The following is a 14932-nucleotide window of genomic DNA, read 5'->3' as shown; positions in this document are numbered from 1 at the left end:
ATCTTATTGGCCCCATCTAAATGGAGCAGAAAACTCCTCAGAGAAGGAATTTCATAAGTGCAGCATATACTTGTTAAATCTCTCTTCTGCAGTAAAGAAGTAAAAACATTTATGCCAGCAGCAGGTTATTCTAAGAAGGCTACAAAAAAGGCAAAAACAATTCCTGGAGTTTAAAATACTGCATAATTATGGCTTTGTGTATTTTGGCAAAATAACATATAATAAAAAAGAAACACAGATTAAAGTCTTAATTGTGACAATGCATGTTCACTTTCTCCCCAGAATGGAAAATGTAAAAAACGTACTAACACATTCCTTGCTTTGAACTATATGCACCTTTTGAAGGCAATATAAGCTATAAAAGCAGCATGTGGTATTTAAGCAAACATATTTTTCTCCAGTACATACATAAATTAGCACCAAAGACCTTCAGGACTACATCTCTACCTGGCAGTATTACAGTTCTGCAAGATAACACTTCTTAATAAATTTAGAACAATACTGTTGACATTAATACAAAAGAAACAGCAGCTTGACTATACATTCAAGAATGAAAATGCCATGCATGACAAGGAATATCCTGGAGCAAATGTACAATGTATTTAGAAGATAGACTGTAGCAGACTGTGTGGAAGACTCTTTAAGCAGAGGGCACAACCAGTGTTCTAAAATGCAACAATATATAGCACCACAGAAAGCAATAAAATATAGCACCAGTAAATAAGGGTGTGACACCCCTGCTATTTTAAATCTCCCAGAATAGCATTATACTAATTGGAGGTATTAAGAAGCACAAAGATATTTCCACATTAAATTAAAATATAGACATAAAGTAAACCAGTATAAAATAGAAATATTATTAATTGTTCACTTTGGAGCCATTTATTTAAAAAAAAAAACAATGGGATACAATTGGGAGACAGTTTGTAAAAGAGCTCAGAATTTATTTTATGGTACAGTTCAAATAGTCTACAAGACCTCAAATTATCTGTAAAATCAAATGAGCAATATACAGTTTATGTTAACCTGGAATGTAAACTAGAACCTACAAGACAGATATGCTATCTTGTTCTTCAGGTTTTTTATGTTTTTATTGTAAAAGATTTTATTACAAACTAGGTCACATGCAGGTTTTGAAGCAAAATATAATGTATTTAAAAATAATATACAAGTTAAAATAATTACAAACATACAAAAATATAAGCACCACTTCTTGCCAGACTGGGAGAGATATACACAAACTCTTTATGGAAGTTATTAATATATTGTCAAAAATGGGATCAGTCAGGAATTTACATTCATGTCTGCATTTTTTATTTGCTATGCAGAAGTCTAGGGAGAGTTTTTGTGTGAATGTCTGTGATATTCCATCTAACAGAAAAAAATAAAAGTTATTTGAATTGCCTTACCAAAATACATGTGACCTGTAGAAAGATGATTGGATTTCTGCCCTGACTCCCATTCTAGTTCTTTCAATGGTGTTCAGAGTCCTCTGAAATTACTTATTTAGGTCATGTGATTTCATTTCTGACAAGAAACTATCCCTTTAATTTTGTTTTCATTCCGTGAGAGCACAGTCACAACACATCAGAATGTAGGTAAGAAACCACCTCTGTGCAGTTTCAGAACTTGCATGTGACAAAATGGTGCAATGAGGTTACAAGGTTGCTCATTTGGTGACGCCATAATTTACTGCTTTTTCTGTCTTCCTTTGTTCCTCTTGTCTGTTAAATTATATACCCTTGGAGGAATTTTTAACCAACAAAGCAGATGGGGCCAATCTCAAAGCCAAATTTTTGTCCTGCTTCCCCAAAGTCATTGAACATTATGTCAGTTACAGGTACTTGTTCGACCTTTGGAGTGTTGATCTCAAGTATAGTTTTTCCAGCACCTTTTCTTGACTATTGTGCAGAAGTGATGGCGAAGAATGCAGAAAAAGCATAGAAAAAAATGAATTAGTGAAGAAACAAACTTTTTTATGTATAGGTGTATATAGTCAAACTGATGCATACTGCTCAGCATACAACATGTTCATACAATTTTATTCAGAGTCATAAACAGTGAACTGTAGTTTCTGTCTAAAAAAAACGTTTATTTTGGCCTGGTGTGTACCTAATTTTGTTCATTTAAGGTTCCTACTTTACTGTGTAACCTTCTTGAAGTTCCACAGTGTTGATTTGTTATTTAAACTATGTTAATCAGGTTTTCTATGCAATATTGTTATAAGCAGCCATTTTTAACTATGTTTACCCTCCACAACTTCCAAATCTACAAAGATATCTTGGTTTAAATTTATGTCATGCTGCACATATAAACCTGAGTTTTCCTGAAAATGAAGTCTATATATTAAGACTGCATGGTCTGTTTAAAGTATCAGCATAACACTGTCCAGTAAATTTCATAAGTATCAGATTTTGCAGCTGTATTTCAGACTTATTGGTATATATAATTGTAATATAATTAATTTAAATATGGCATTTATGCTGTTTATATTCTGCATTTCATACAAAAAAACGGTATCTAGGCTGTTAATTTAAGCAAAGGTACTAAGTACAGATTAATGTTTAGTGGTAGAAAAAAATGACATAATACAGGTTCTTTAATTCTTGATTACACAAGTGTTATAATTCAAATGATAAACAGACAAGTAAATGATAACTTACCGCACACTCATCTATAATGGCTTTGATATATGGACTATTGTCATATGACATTTCTTCATCATTAGACCCCAGGAAACGTATGGCTTTATCATAGCTATCTTTCATAGCATCATGCCAAGCTACAGAGTCAAAGCAGTTGTACGTTACATTCTGATGAGCAGAAGCACTTAACAGTCGTAAGAATGTCATCTGTACCACCCCAATGGCATTTCCATCTGCATCCATGTAAGATAGCTATTTACAAACAAGAAAATAAAACATAAAAAAGAACTAGGTGATGAAATACAAGTAGATATAAAACTAGCCAATCAGAATTTAACAGAAAATGTTTAGAACAGACATTGAATCATAACACAAACAAAATTAATTTTAATAAAAACTTGAAACATTGACATATAATCATTATTACTGTAAACATGTGGTTTGATATTATTTTTTACCCCTTTTACCACTCAGGAATACATGTTTCCATGAATAAACAAGGTCCATTCTTTTACTGTTTATGTGTTTAGTTCAGTGTGTTCAACAACTTTTCTGCTTTAATAGTTTTTTTGAAATGCACATTTAGAAGTTTTTATAGTTGTTTTTATATATATGTATTTTTATGATTTTCGTAAAGAAGACATCGCATTTCAAAGAAATGTTGGTTTGTACCTTTATTTAGTTAGACTAATTTTTATTATTTTTATGTTTTGAAATAAAGGCTGTATATTTATATATTGTATGTATTTATTAGTTTTACTAAATGGAGGTATTTCTACACACTCAGCTTCTTGATTTGTTACAGCCATTGTAATTTTTGTTGCATTTAAGGGTTAGTTGAGGGTAATTTGAATGATTGGTTAATACTTGTTGTAGATTGGTTATGTTTTTTAAATAGTGAATTGAAATGTTGTCTTATTGTATGTCTGAGGAAATGTGGATGTTTTACTACTACTATTTATTATTGTGTGTAATAAATACATTTAGTATTACAGCCGTGCTTATCGCTCACTTCTTTTTGTTTTTTCTGAATCCTTAGTAAAGGATGACAGTGTAATATTTGCTAGCATTATACAAAATAAGCGTACCAAAGTGTTCCTGACTAAATGAGAATGAAACTTGTGTGATTTATATATCATCAAAAGATATTAGGATGACTAAAGAAATAGCAAAAAAGAACAAGAAAGGAGTCAAAACATTCAGAAATTATGACTGCGTGTGTTAGTTACTTTTGTGATGCTAGATCTCAAAATTTTTTTTATTATCAGTCAGCTGTCTTTCCATTTAACTCATTCCGCCAGTATAAGCAGTTTCCCAAAGCAGTCCCTTCTGGGAAGATCAGATTTCCAAGACATAGTGTAACATCACTGGCAATGAATCAGGTGAGTCTATAAAGGACCTTTTATCTCTCTTTCCTGTAAGATGTTTTCTATCAGAAAAGATGAAACTCACGAAAAAAAAAAGAGCGAAAGAGTATAGAGGAACAGACTCAAGATTTGTAGGCCAAAAGCCATTAACTTGTGTATGTATGTGTGCATGTTTTTTTGGGGAAACGTGTCTGCAGAATGGTGGTGTACAGATAAAGGAGTTGCCCATCAGTGACTTGTTTGACAATTACATTTATACTTTATGAAGGTCACGAATGTCTTTCTCCTGTAACTTCACTATAGTCTAGAATAGATTTTTTTCTTGGTTTCTAAGCCATGGTATCAATATAATTTGAAATATAAAACAGAAAGAAAACCTTTCTCAGATTATTTACTGATACAGTTAAAGAGAACTCTTTGGTAATCAGTTCATAAATCAAGCTTGAGATTTGATCCTGAGCTGCTTAAGAGGAATGATATCAAATAGAGAGTACATTTTTTAAATATGCTTTTAAGAATAGTCTGAATGAGACTACATAATTTAACGTTTAATAGGCAGTCTTTAAAACTACGCTAAGGGTGACATTAACTGGTATTTTAATTTTAATTATGGTACTGAATGAAATAAGAACTTGTGTTAATAATTAAATAAAGATGTTCCTATAGTTACTGTGCAGTCGGATTGTGTAGACTGTGTAGATTGCTCTGTTTATTGTCTGATCTCACAGCTCGCATTTAAACCTGTAGGTATATCACTTGTATTTCTCGACCCTTCCTCAGCAGACCTATTTAAAACAGTCTATATTTAATGCCTTGTCATAAAATGGTGGTTAATTCCTTTACCTTTCCTGCAGTACTTCTGTTGCATCTGTGTCCTTAACTTAGTAACAGATGGAATAATCGAAGCAGACACTAAAGCAAATATTATGACTGCTTCATATAAACATGCAATGGCTGTTTTGAGTACAGTGCTGAAGTTGCAACAGTTGTGTCATTTCATAATGCATTTTCCATGACTGATTCTTTAAGCCTTTCTCTTTGTTACCATGACTCTTTTTCAGCCTGCTATATTAGAACACATATCATCTGCCAAACATTGACTCTTAACATTATAATAACAATTGCCAGTATCCATGGATGCAGCTTTTGCTTCAACATCACAAAATGATGAGATACAAACAAAATGTGTAACCATTTGAAATGTCAGGGCCTGATAGTATGAATCACGAAACACAGAGACTGAATAGCTGAAAAAGCAGACTTATACACTGAGTCCAAGACGGACATCCCAGGCATGGCTGTCTCAGAGCTGGGATGTATTTGTGTGTGTGTTTAGATATCTATCTCTCTCTCACTCCGTCTCTCTCTCTCTCTCTATATATATATATATATGGATTCCCTTCACAAGCTCGAAGTTTCAAATCTTCGAACTGCAAATGGCTAAGACCATAATATCAAAATGTTGAAACTTTGAATGTTTTGAATTAAGATCGCTGTACAGCACAGAACTGGAAATTTACCATTTTCCTTACTGTAGTGCAATCTCAGAGTTGGTATATTTATTTAGAAGGGGATGTGGGGGTGCAGGGGGCTTGCCCCCTCTGCAGAAACGTAGAAAAAAATTTAGTTTGATTTTTTTTTTTAATTACAATTTCGATGTTTCAGAACTTCAATCTTATGGTCTTGACCATTTGCAGTTCGAAGTTTTGAAACTTCGAGCTGGTAAAGTACATCTATATACATCCATACATATAGTTCAGGGGTGCTTGCCCCCCCTGAAAATTTTTAATTTATGTAAATGTATGTTTGCTGATGTCACAAGTGATGGTTTAATAAATATGTCTCTTGTTTAAAAAAGGGCAGGAATTTAATAATTTATGTAATGTTACTTAGGTTATATGATATACAGCAATATATGTGAAGCATAATGTTTGTTAATTTTAACTTATGAATACAGTTTGATTACTTTTATATAAATGTAAATGTGCCTATGGCACAAGTGATAATTCAATAAAGGTGTTTAAAAAAAGATTTGTTTTTCTACTGGATTTTTGGTCTTTATTTCAGTGCACTGGCAGTCAGCATATCAAGTAGCAACCTTTCAATAAAAAGATGAGATGGTGGTGCAGAGCCAGGTGTGAAATATGAGCAACTCACATTAGTCTGAGATAATAAACAGAGTCCATTGCATTATGCCCAGTCAAGTTTCTCACTGGGCATGTTCACATTATTTTTAAGGTTCACTTTTTCCCCCTCTGCTTTTGATATAAACAAAGCAATTCAAGCATGATGAAGCCTTCCAAAACACTATCCCAGAATCAGCACAACTAAGACATGTGACTGTAATGTTTTAAATATGTGAAATGAAAAAAAAAATAACTTACTTCATGTCTCCAGTGCAGCAACACAGGGTGATACAACAGCAAATAAATGGACACCACATGGAAGATAAAGACTGACTGTGCAGCCCAACTCCCACTAACTATTCCAAATGAGGCCATAATCCATACAAACTGTCACTGACAGAGAAACTCTCTATCAAATTGACATCAGCAACTGGTACAGTTTGTCACCTCTCAGAAGTGCAAGAGACCACTTCAGAGCCAGATGATGGAAGCCTGGTTCTACGTAACCTAAATCGATAAGTGCATTTAACTACAGAAATCGATACAAGATGTTCATCAATCATTTCACTATCACCAGTTTCTGATTACGTCTATGGAAACACAAGGAAATACTATAAAGAAACAGAGCAGAACAGCAACAGTGGGTTAGCTGGTCAGGCACATCTGTTACTTTCTCATCTCTCACTCTTTTCCTGAAAATGGTAGAAAAAAACATACTGCAGTGGTGATCATCATTATAAATAATGACTAACATACTTTAAAAGTACAAAGGGTAAAATAAATTAAAAATAAATAAAACAGGCTAGCAGAGGATGTGGTGGAAGAAAGTTGTGCAAAATGCATTACCAAAGGGTTGAGATCAACAGAGCAAGGAAGAATACTTGCATGACTCTATAACTGTCACTGCTTCACATAAGAAGACCTTTTGTCTGGAATATCCTCTGCAAGGCTTACCTAAACATCTACCTGTAGCAAAATAACAATGACCAATACTGTGGAAGCAACAGATTCATGCTGCTTAGAGAATCACCACTGGGAAGAATCATGATGGGAAACAAAATGTACAGAAGCACAGAATTACGAAATAGTAAGGGAAACCCACTTATAACAAGAAAGGCTACAAACTATGAGAATAAGTAAACAAATCCGAATGTGATTCACTTCTGCTCACTCTGGAAACCAGTAATGGCAACCGAATACACAAACAAGAGCTTCTACAGAATTCATGTTCCTTATAAAGAAAGAGACAAGGAAATATTAAAATATCCTTCAGATGAAATCTGGGTAACTGCCACGATGACTTAAGCATGCTAGCTATTAACCACAACACTGCAAGAGGAGAAACATGTATGATTAGCAGTGGCAGGTGTCTGCTAGAGTTGGTGTAGAGAGGTGGACTGGAATATAGTTGCCCTATGCCACAATCCTTCAGAGGAGGGGCAGTGACATTGGTGGGGTAGTGCTGGGGCATGTGTACAGGACATGATAACCTCTCTCAGCAACTGCACAGAAACACACCCTTGGATTAGGAATGCAGTGTTTGTTCCCCTGCTCATGGAGAATGGCTAAGACTTTAAAAATGCACTAATTTTACAGGATACTGGTGAGGGCACAAGCAAATACTGTGAATGCCATGATGGTGATGGTCTTACAGAATGTGGTTTGATGGTTGTGAGGTATGAGGTGCAAAATACATACCCCTATAAAATGTTTTGGTAATGTTTTTCTAAACTGAGAGACAGAAAGAGAAATAACCTCTGAGAAGTGCGTAGACATTTGGGAACAGGTGATCCCTACAACTACAGAACAAAGCCATATTCCAACTGTAGAAAAAAGCCAATCAAAAATGAGAACACAGAGCTTTGGAAGATCGCGCTAAGGAACTAGGAAGGTGGTGAAGTGTAGCTACATAAAAAAATACTGAAAGATCAAACAAGCTTTGGTGAAGCATATGTCACTGAGGAAGAAAAACTATGTGGTTATGATTCTTACAGGAGGCCAAATGAAATATTAGGAAAAACATGGTTTAAAGAATATAAGGAAACAATGAATGAGTCATACACTACATCTAAAATAGAAAGAAGGAAAGACAGCCAGAAAACCGAAACTACAAACTGAAGAAAATGACAAATCAAAAAGGGAAATGGAATAAAACATTTTATGCAAATGTATGTGATTTAATAAAGACAAAGGGAGGATAATGCTTAATTAAATGAAATGGAAGTGGTTGAAAAGGATGGCAAAGGCAGTGCTAACAAATGAGTGCATGTGTTTAAGATTCTGAAATTAAGAGTTGACAAATATCAAAGCTATACTGCTGAAGTATGCACTGGAAATAATGGTGCTAAGTGGATCATACCTCTTAAGTGTACCTCATTATGAGGAACGTACCTCATTTGGGGTCTTAAAAAGTTCATGGTCCTCGATGTTCCTCTAAGTTCCACATTGAAATAGTCTGTCACATATTCAGTGTTAGGAATTTTTTTTAAGTGAAATCCATGGTAAATAGAAATTAATCATATTAATTCATTAGCATATTTTAACCATCCTATGATGTTCCTAGTTGAAGTTATTAGTAAGCCATTAGTATGTGTTCCACATTTTGCCCATTTGTTCCACATTATGAAGGCAAGTGTTCCTCATTTTGGAGATGGAAGGTTGTGAGCTATGATTGGAGTTGATATGTCCTTTTGTAGGAATAATAACCAAAAATGATCTGTATAAACTAATGTTGTGCAATATACAAGAAAATATGACCAAGAAATTTTAGACAGCTGGATGGATAGCTAACATTTCTAACAAGTACTTAGAGGGGTGTAAGCTTGCTGAAGACAGAAGGACAGTTGTGGTTCTCTGTACTGTAGTACTGGGTGATGGACTGTAGGTGGTAGCAAGCAGCTTGTTTGTTTGACCTCAGCTGTAAGACAACTAGAAGAATCATTGCTGGAAGGAAAATAACTTGGAAGTCATTGGGTGTCAGACACACAAGAGCCTGGACTCAGTATGAAGATCAAGTTAGGTTTGTCTAAATGAGTAGTTTAACTGAAGAGTCAGCATCACTGAAAAATGTGTTTAATATTTGACTTACTAAGACCACAGCAAATCATTTGGCATGGTAGTATACAGATAGAATAATGAACACTTTAAACAGAACTCAAGTAAGCCAACCTTATGGCTAGTGGGAATTATGCCTTGACTGTGGTCGTTTGCCCAAGTTTGTTTAGCTGCTTAGATGTCTGATGGAGATAGCAGGATTTATGGCCATTTCTGACATGGAGGAATCTATGCTGACATGAGTGGTCATTCTTCATGCACTGGTAGAGGACAGGACATCAAATAAATGGGTGTCTGGGAGGACCAAGGAGGCATAAAAACCCTAGGGTTCCCTAGGATCTAGTGTGTGCACATCTTCATCAGGTCACTTCTGTTTGTCTTACCTAACCTACAAACAAGGTGTTAAACATTGGGTGACTGGACCAAAGAAAATCCTTAACATGCTAGACAACGTATGTGATGCTACCACATTTTAACTTCATTCCACTTCCCACAGGAGAAGCACCACTTAATTCTTTCCATCTCGCCTGTGATAGCCTTAGCCTGGCAGATGCCAGATGGCAACCTATAAAACTCCTCTGCCCTATCCTTTATCAGGGAATCTCCACTCCAGAATCTTACCAGGAGTAGAATTCAGCAGTAAAGGGGTCAAGACTCTCGCAGCTGATGGGTAAACTAAGAGAAAACAAAATTACATCTCTAATAGGTCACAGTCCACTTGTGTTGGTAAAAAATTGATACAGAGGGAAACCATAAATTAAATACTCTTGGATGAAAGGATGGCTGGTAGTTTTATACATGGGGGACTGCACTGGTGTTGATGCAGAACATCTGCAAGGAAATGTATGCCTTGTTTTGTGGCAAAATGATATGCAACAGAATTTGTATGCAAGAAAGTATCAAAAAAGATGGGAAGGAATTTGCAAGAGTTGGAAGAGAGGACTGAAATAAGTTTAATGTTTAAGTTCAAGGGAAAACAACGTAACTGGGTAGACGTAATCCGGATTATCAGAGGAAGCAGGAGATAAAAGGCCAAAACTAGACAGAACAAAGTGGGTAGCTGTACCATATCTTATGTAAAGACAAGTCATGTGACAGCTGGCAGTGTAGGTCAGCAGGATGCTGGGATATAAAGATTCAATGTTATGTTGTCCTTCTCACCTTCTTTCTTACTGGATGGGTTCAGAGCCGATACTCAGCTCCGACTCAGCCAAATATACTAGCTCAAAGTCTTTCACTCGGCTCATGGCTGAATACCTATCCCATGATGCATTGGAGTAATCAAAACGAAGCAGCCCCTGCAAGTACAGCAACTGCACGGCCCCAAAATGGGAAAATCCAAATAACAAAACAAGAGGCCAGCAGACTGTGGCAAATAAATGCTTTATTGTAGCATAAATAAAAAGAGCAATAACAGACCAGTTTCAGCTACATAAATTAAATAGGCTTCATCAGTGTTAATACAAACACTATAAACCCATTGCTGTGTTTTATATACTCAACCTACCAGCAAAATTGAAGCCTATTGGTTTTTCACAAATTCGTATTGAGATCTGGTGGAAATAAACCACCCAACTTAATAATCCACTTATTTTCTTTTGTATTTTATATTGAGTGCCATCCAGCTTTGTTGGTCCTGTTACCCACAATCCTGTCTATAACAATAAATCTGAAATTTGCATTCCTGTGTACCAGTGAATGTTTATAAAGGGCATTGCTAGCTTTTTTTGGTCCTAATTGTCACTGCAGTGTTCAGATATGTGTAACCATAAGGGTCTAAAGGATTGCCCTACATAAAAGGCTGAGCAGGTACATGTCACAAAGCAGATTAACCAGTCGGTACCACAATTGGCTTAGAACCTAATGTCATATACAGTTTCAGTGTTCTTGCTAGTGAATTGTTTGGATTTTATAACCCTCTGACAATGAGTGCAGTGTCCACAAGGGACACAACCCACAAGTAGGTCACCAGTCAGAGTCCTTTGTGTAGAGTCCTGAATATTCCGGGGGCTGTTTGAAATGACTAAAATATGAGCCCAAGGTTCTCCCTCTTCGAAAGGAAAAAAGATATCTATCCTGTAGAAACTCTGAAATCCTACTGTCTGCTAATAAAATGTTCCAATATCTTTGGACACTGTCCTATAACATATTGGTGTTTCTCCCATAGGTGGTTACCAGACGGATCACTGTGTAAGGAAACTAAGAATTTTGAGGGAAAACTATCTAATACTAAATGTTTAAATAAACTCAGTCAGGAATTACTCAGTTTAGAACAATAGCTTAAGGAGAGAAAAATGCACCTTTCAAAGGGATGGACCAATGGGCTTCAATTTTGGTAGTAGGTTGAGTATAAAACAGAGAAATTGGTTTATAGTATTTGGATTGACACCGATGAAGGCTATTTAATTTATGTAGCCGAAACCAGTCTGTTATTGCTCTTTTTATTTATGCTACAATAAAGCATTTATTTGCCACAGTCTGCTGGCCTCTACTTGCGTTGGAGTAATCCCCAGATCCCGTTTGCCACTTTGATGAGTTCAGATGCTCTCTCCTTGACCTTGGCTAAGTCTTTTTCAATTTTATTATTAATAACTGTTTTTTTGCCAAAATTGTATTATTAAAGTTGCTATAGATCACAGATTATACAGTTTATTCCTCCTATAAGTATTTTGTGGGCTTTATTTATCGCTTGTTGTGCTGCTGTTTGTTGGCCGTCATTTTCCTTCTAGGCCTAATCTTATCCTCACTCTTGTGTGGTAGTTTGTAGTTTGTGTGTTCCCCTTTTGGCTTATTTGAGTTAGAGAGCCAAAACTAACCCATTTAAGTTAGAGAGTTTCTTCTTGTGTGTTTTCTCCCTTTAGCTCAGCTAGGTCCATTTAAGCTATGGGGCCTAGCTCCCATTTAACTTAGAGGGTAGTGCTGTGTATTTCCCTGTAGTGTTTTTTTTTTCTGTGTGTTATCTTAGGGGCATATTATATTATTAGTGTCAGTACCTTTTATTGTAGTTCCTTTTTCTTACTGTACAATATGTCTAAAGAGTCCAGAGATAAGGAACCGAAGCCCTCTGCGTTCAAGAAATGTCAACGACGCTCGCAGAAAATGTCTATAACTGATGGGCACAGAGTATGCGTGTACTGCTTAGGCACTACTCACCTTCAGGAATCTTGCAGTTTTTGTCACTCCTTCAGCTCTTGAGTGTTGCATGAGAGGAAAAACAAATTGATTTTAAGAGGTTCAATAAAGCCTGCTTTTGATGAAGCTTTACAAACCACTTCAGTGTCTAAGTCTCCATCTTCTAGTAACAAATCTAAGAGACCTTCCTCTTCATCCTCTTCCTTGGATCATTCAGAGCCTCCAAAGAAAATTGCCAAAGTGACTGAAAAATTTGTCTCCTTGGCTCCACCATCTTTGGAACCAAGAGAGACTATTGGTGCAGACAAATCAAGTCCATCAGGGCCAAAAATTTCAGAACCAATAGAGACTACTTCTTGGAGATGGTCCATTGAACTAGAACCAGTATCTCCAACCTTGAGGTCCCCTAATCATCAAAGGTCTCGATCCCCTACTCTCTCATCTAGGTCTTCTGGGACCTTATCAGATGATGACATGGACAGGGTGGTGCTCAGGCTTTTGAAGTTGCCGGCGCTGGCTAAATTGTCTTCGTCTCCAACCCCACTGGTCCCGGAGCCATCCAAGATGGCTACATCCACCATTCCTTCGCTGAGCCAAGCTGGATCTTTAGCGCCAAAATGCCAGATACCTCTTGCGGTAGATCCTTTGGTTCCGAGACCCATTCAGGACTCTTCAGAGCCATTGCCTGCCCCGCCACTTTTGGTGCTGTCTGGAGTGTTTAGGAGCTGTAGTTCTCCGGTCAGCTCCGTGGGGGACTCTCGGTCCCGAGCTTCTTCAGTTCTGAGCCTACCCCTCGGTGCATCATCGCGGGTGAGCTCTGCTCCTACACTGGCCTCAGAGCAGATCTACTTGGGGTCGTTGATTTCCTGTGTTTCCTCGGAACCAGAGGTATCCTTGGAACTGGGGGGAATCAGTCTTTGAGGTGATGAGGAGTATGCTGTCCCCACCTACAGCTCTACTGAAGAATACTGGCATTCTTCCCCCTGCTTTGGCAACATCCCATCCATAGGACAGTGGAGATTCAGGGCCTCAGGAAACCCCATCGGGTGAGCCCCACTCTTCTGAGACCTCCCCAGACTACCCATCTGAGGAGCCCCTTCAGAAGAGACCACGCGAGAGGAAGAATATAGATTCCCTTGATGAGTCTGTCACTTCTGACACTGACCTCGAGGAAGCAGAAGGGTCTCCATGGTTGTCCTCTGAAGATATCTCTTTCTCAGATATCCTAGAGATACTAAAACAGGGAGGTGGCTGGAAGCCCATTAACCCTTCTGATGAGGAGTCAGTGTACCTGAAGGCCTTCGGATCTCAGCCTTCAGCCTCCTGGGTGTCTCTGCCTTTCGATGAGCTTATGGATTTGGTTAGTCAGAAGGCATGGTACTCAGCAGACGCTATGGAGCCAGTCCCTCGGAGGCCAAGTAAGTTCCTGTCAGCCCCTTCGGATAAGGATTTTCTTTCAAAAGGTGTACCTGTAGATGCTATGGTGGTCAAGAAGAAACTCTGGGACGTCCTCATCTGTCCATCCACAGAATAAGGATTCTAGTACGATGGACAGATATGGGAAGCATGTTTTCTCGTCAGTGACTTTCACCCTCAGATCGCTGAACTACCTCACACAATTTACGAGAATTCAAAGAGATCTCTGAAGGAGTTAGGAGATACTCATCAAGGTTCATTAGCTGCAGGGGTCTCAGACAAAGTGAACTCTCAGCTATCCACCTTACATTCCATAGTCAACTCCTCCATGAGACTGATCTCCTATGCAGCCGATGGAGTGAGTAAAGCTGCGGGTTCTGGGGTTTCCCTTAAGATACACTCCCGGATGCGTTTGTGTTATTTTGTGGAACCTTTCAAGTCTACCTTTATCAACTCCCCTTTTGATGGTTCTTCACTCTTTGGACCTAAAGTTAAGGACACACTTACCAGGTACGAGCAGGAAGGGAAAACTCTCTCTGCCTTTGGAGTGAATTTTTCCGTACCTTCAAGACCTTATCTTAAAGGTCAGAAGAGTGGGAAAATGTGGTTCAAGAGATCCCAGGGAGTTTTTCAAGACAAACGAGGTGAAACCTTCCCCAGGGGTAGAGGGGGAGGCAATAATGGTCAGCATTGCCCGCAAGGCAGGGGAGACCCGCAACACTAGGGTGACCATGATTCGTTTCATGGCCAACCCTATCAGCGCTCCTGGAAGGAGGCCTGCCTGCTCTTTACTGGAGGCATTCGGGGAGTGGGGAGTGTGATTAGCTTTGTACCCAGAAGCCTGGCAAGATATCACAAGAGACAAGTGGATACAATGTATAATATCCAGAGGTTACTCCAATCCCTTTTGCCAGCCCATTCCACAGATAAGAAAAATCCCAGATGTTCCACCCAGTCAGAAGGAACAAAGCAATCATAGCAGTTCAAATGTTGCTAGACAAAAGAGTCATCCAAGAAGTCCCCGTAGACCAAGTAGGATTTGGAACTTAATCAAGATTCTTTTTAGTACCAAAAAGAAAAGGGGACTAGAGACTCATGTTGGATCTCAGCAAGTTAAACAAATCTGTAAAGAAGTCCAAGTTCCGAATGGTGACACTGCCATCAATTCTTCCCTTTTTTAGGGAAAGATGAT

General features: G+C 37.7%; 1 protein-coding gene across 2 annotated transcripts in view; it reads right to left on the bottom strand.

Moving 5' to 3' along the window:
• Nucleotides 1-918: 918 nt before the first annotated feature.
• Nucleotides 919-14932, bottom strand: part of COL5A1 (collagen type V alpha 1 chain) — a 1013097-nt gene continuing 999083 nt past the window's right edge. For both annotated transcript variants that reach the window (XM_044058757.1, XM_044058756.1), the window contains exons 65-66: nt 2664-2897; nt 919-1901 (exon numbers count right to left, since the gene is read on the bottom strand). In XM_044058757.1, coding sequence (XP_043914692.1) covers nt 1755-1901; nt 2664-2897 — 381 coding nt within the window. In that variant the 3' untranslated portion in view covers nt 919-1754. The remainder of the gene's footprint in view (nt 1902-2663; nt 2898-14932) is intronic.

This window comes from Protopterus annectens, chromosome 16.part0 (assembly GCF_019279795.1).
Source record: "Protopterus annectens isolate FY-2018-M chromosome 16.part0, PAN1.0, whole genome shotgun sequence".
Classification (NCBI taxonomy): Eukaryota; Metazoa; Chordata; order Ceratodontiformes; family Protopteridae; genus Protopterus; species Protopterus annectens.
Note: the sequence above shows the minus strand (reverse complement) of the source record. Positions and strands in the feature narration are given on the sequence as shown.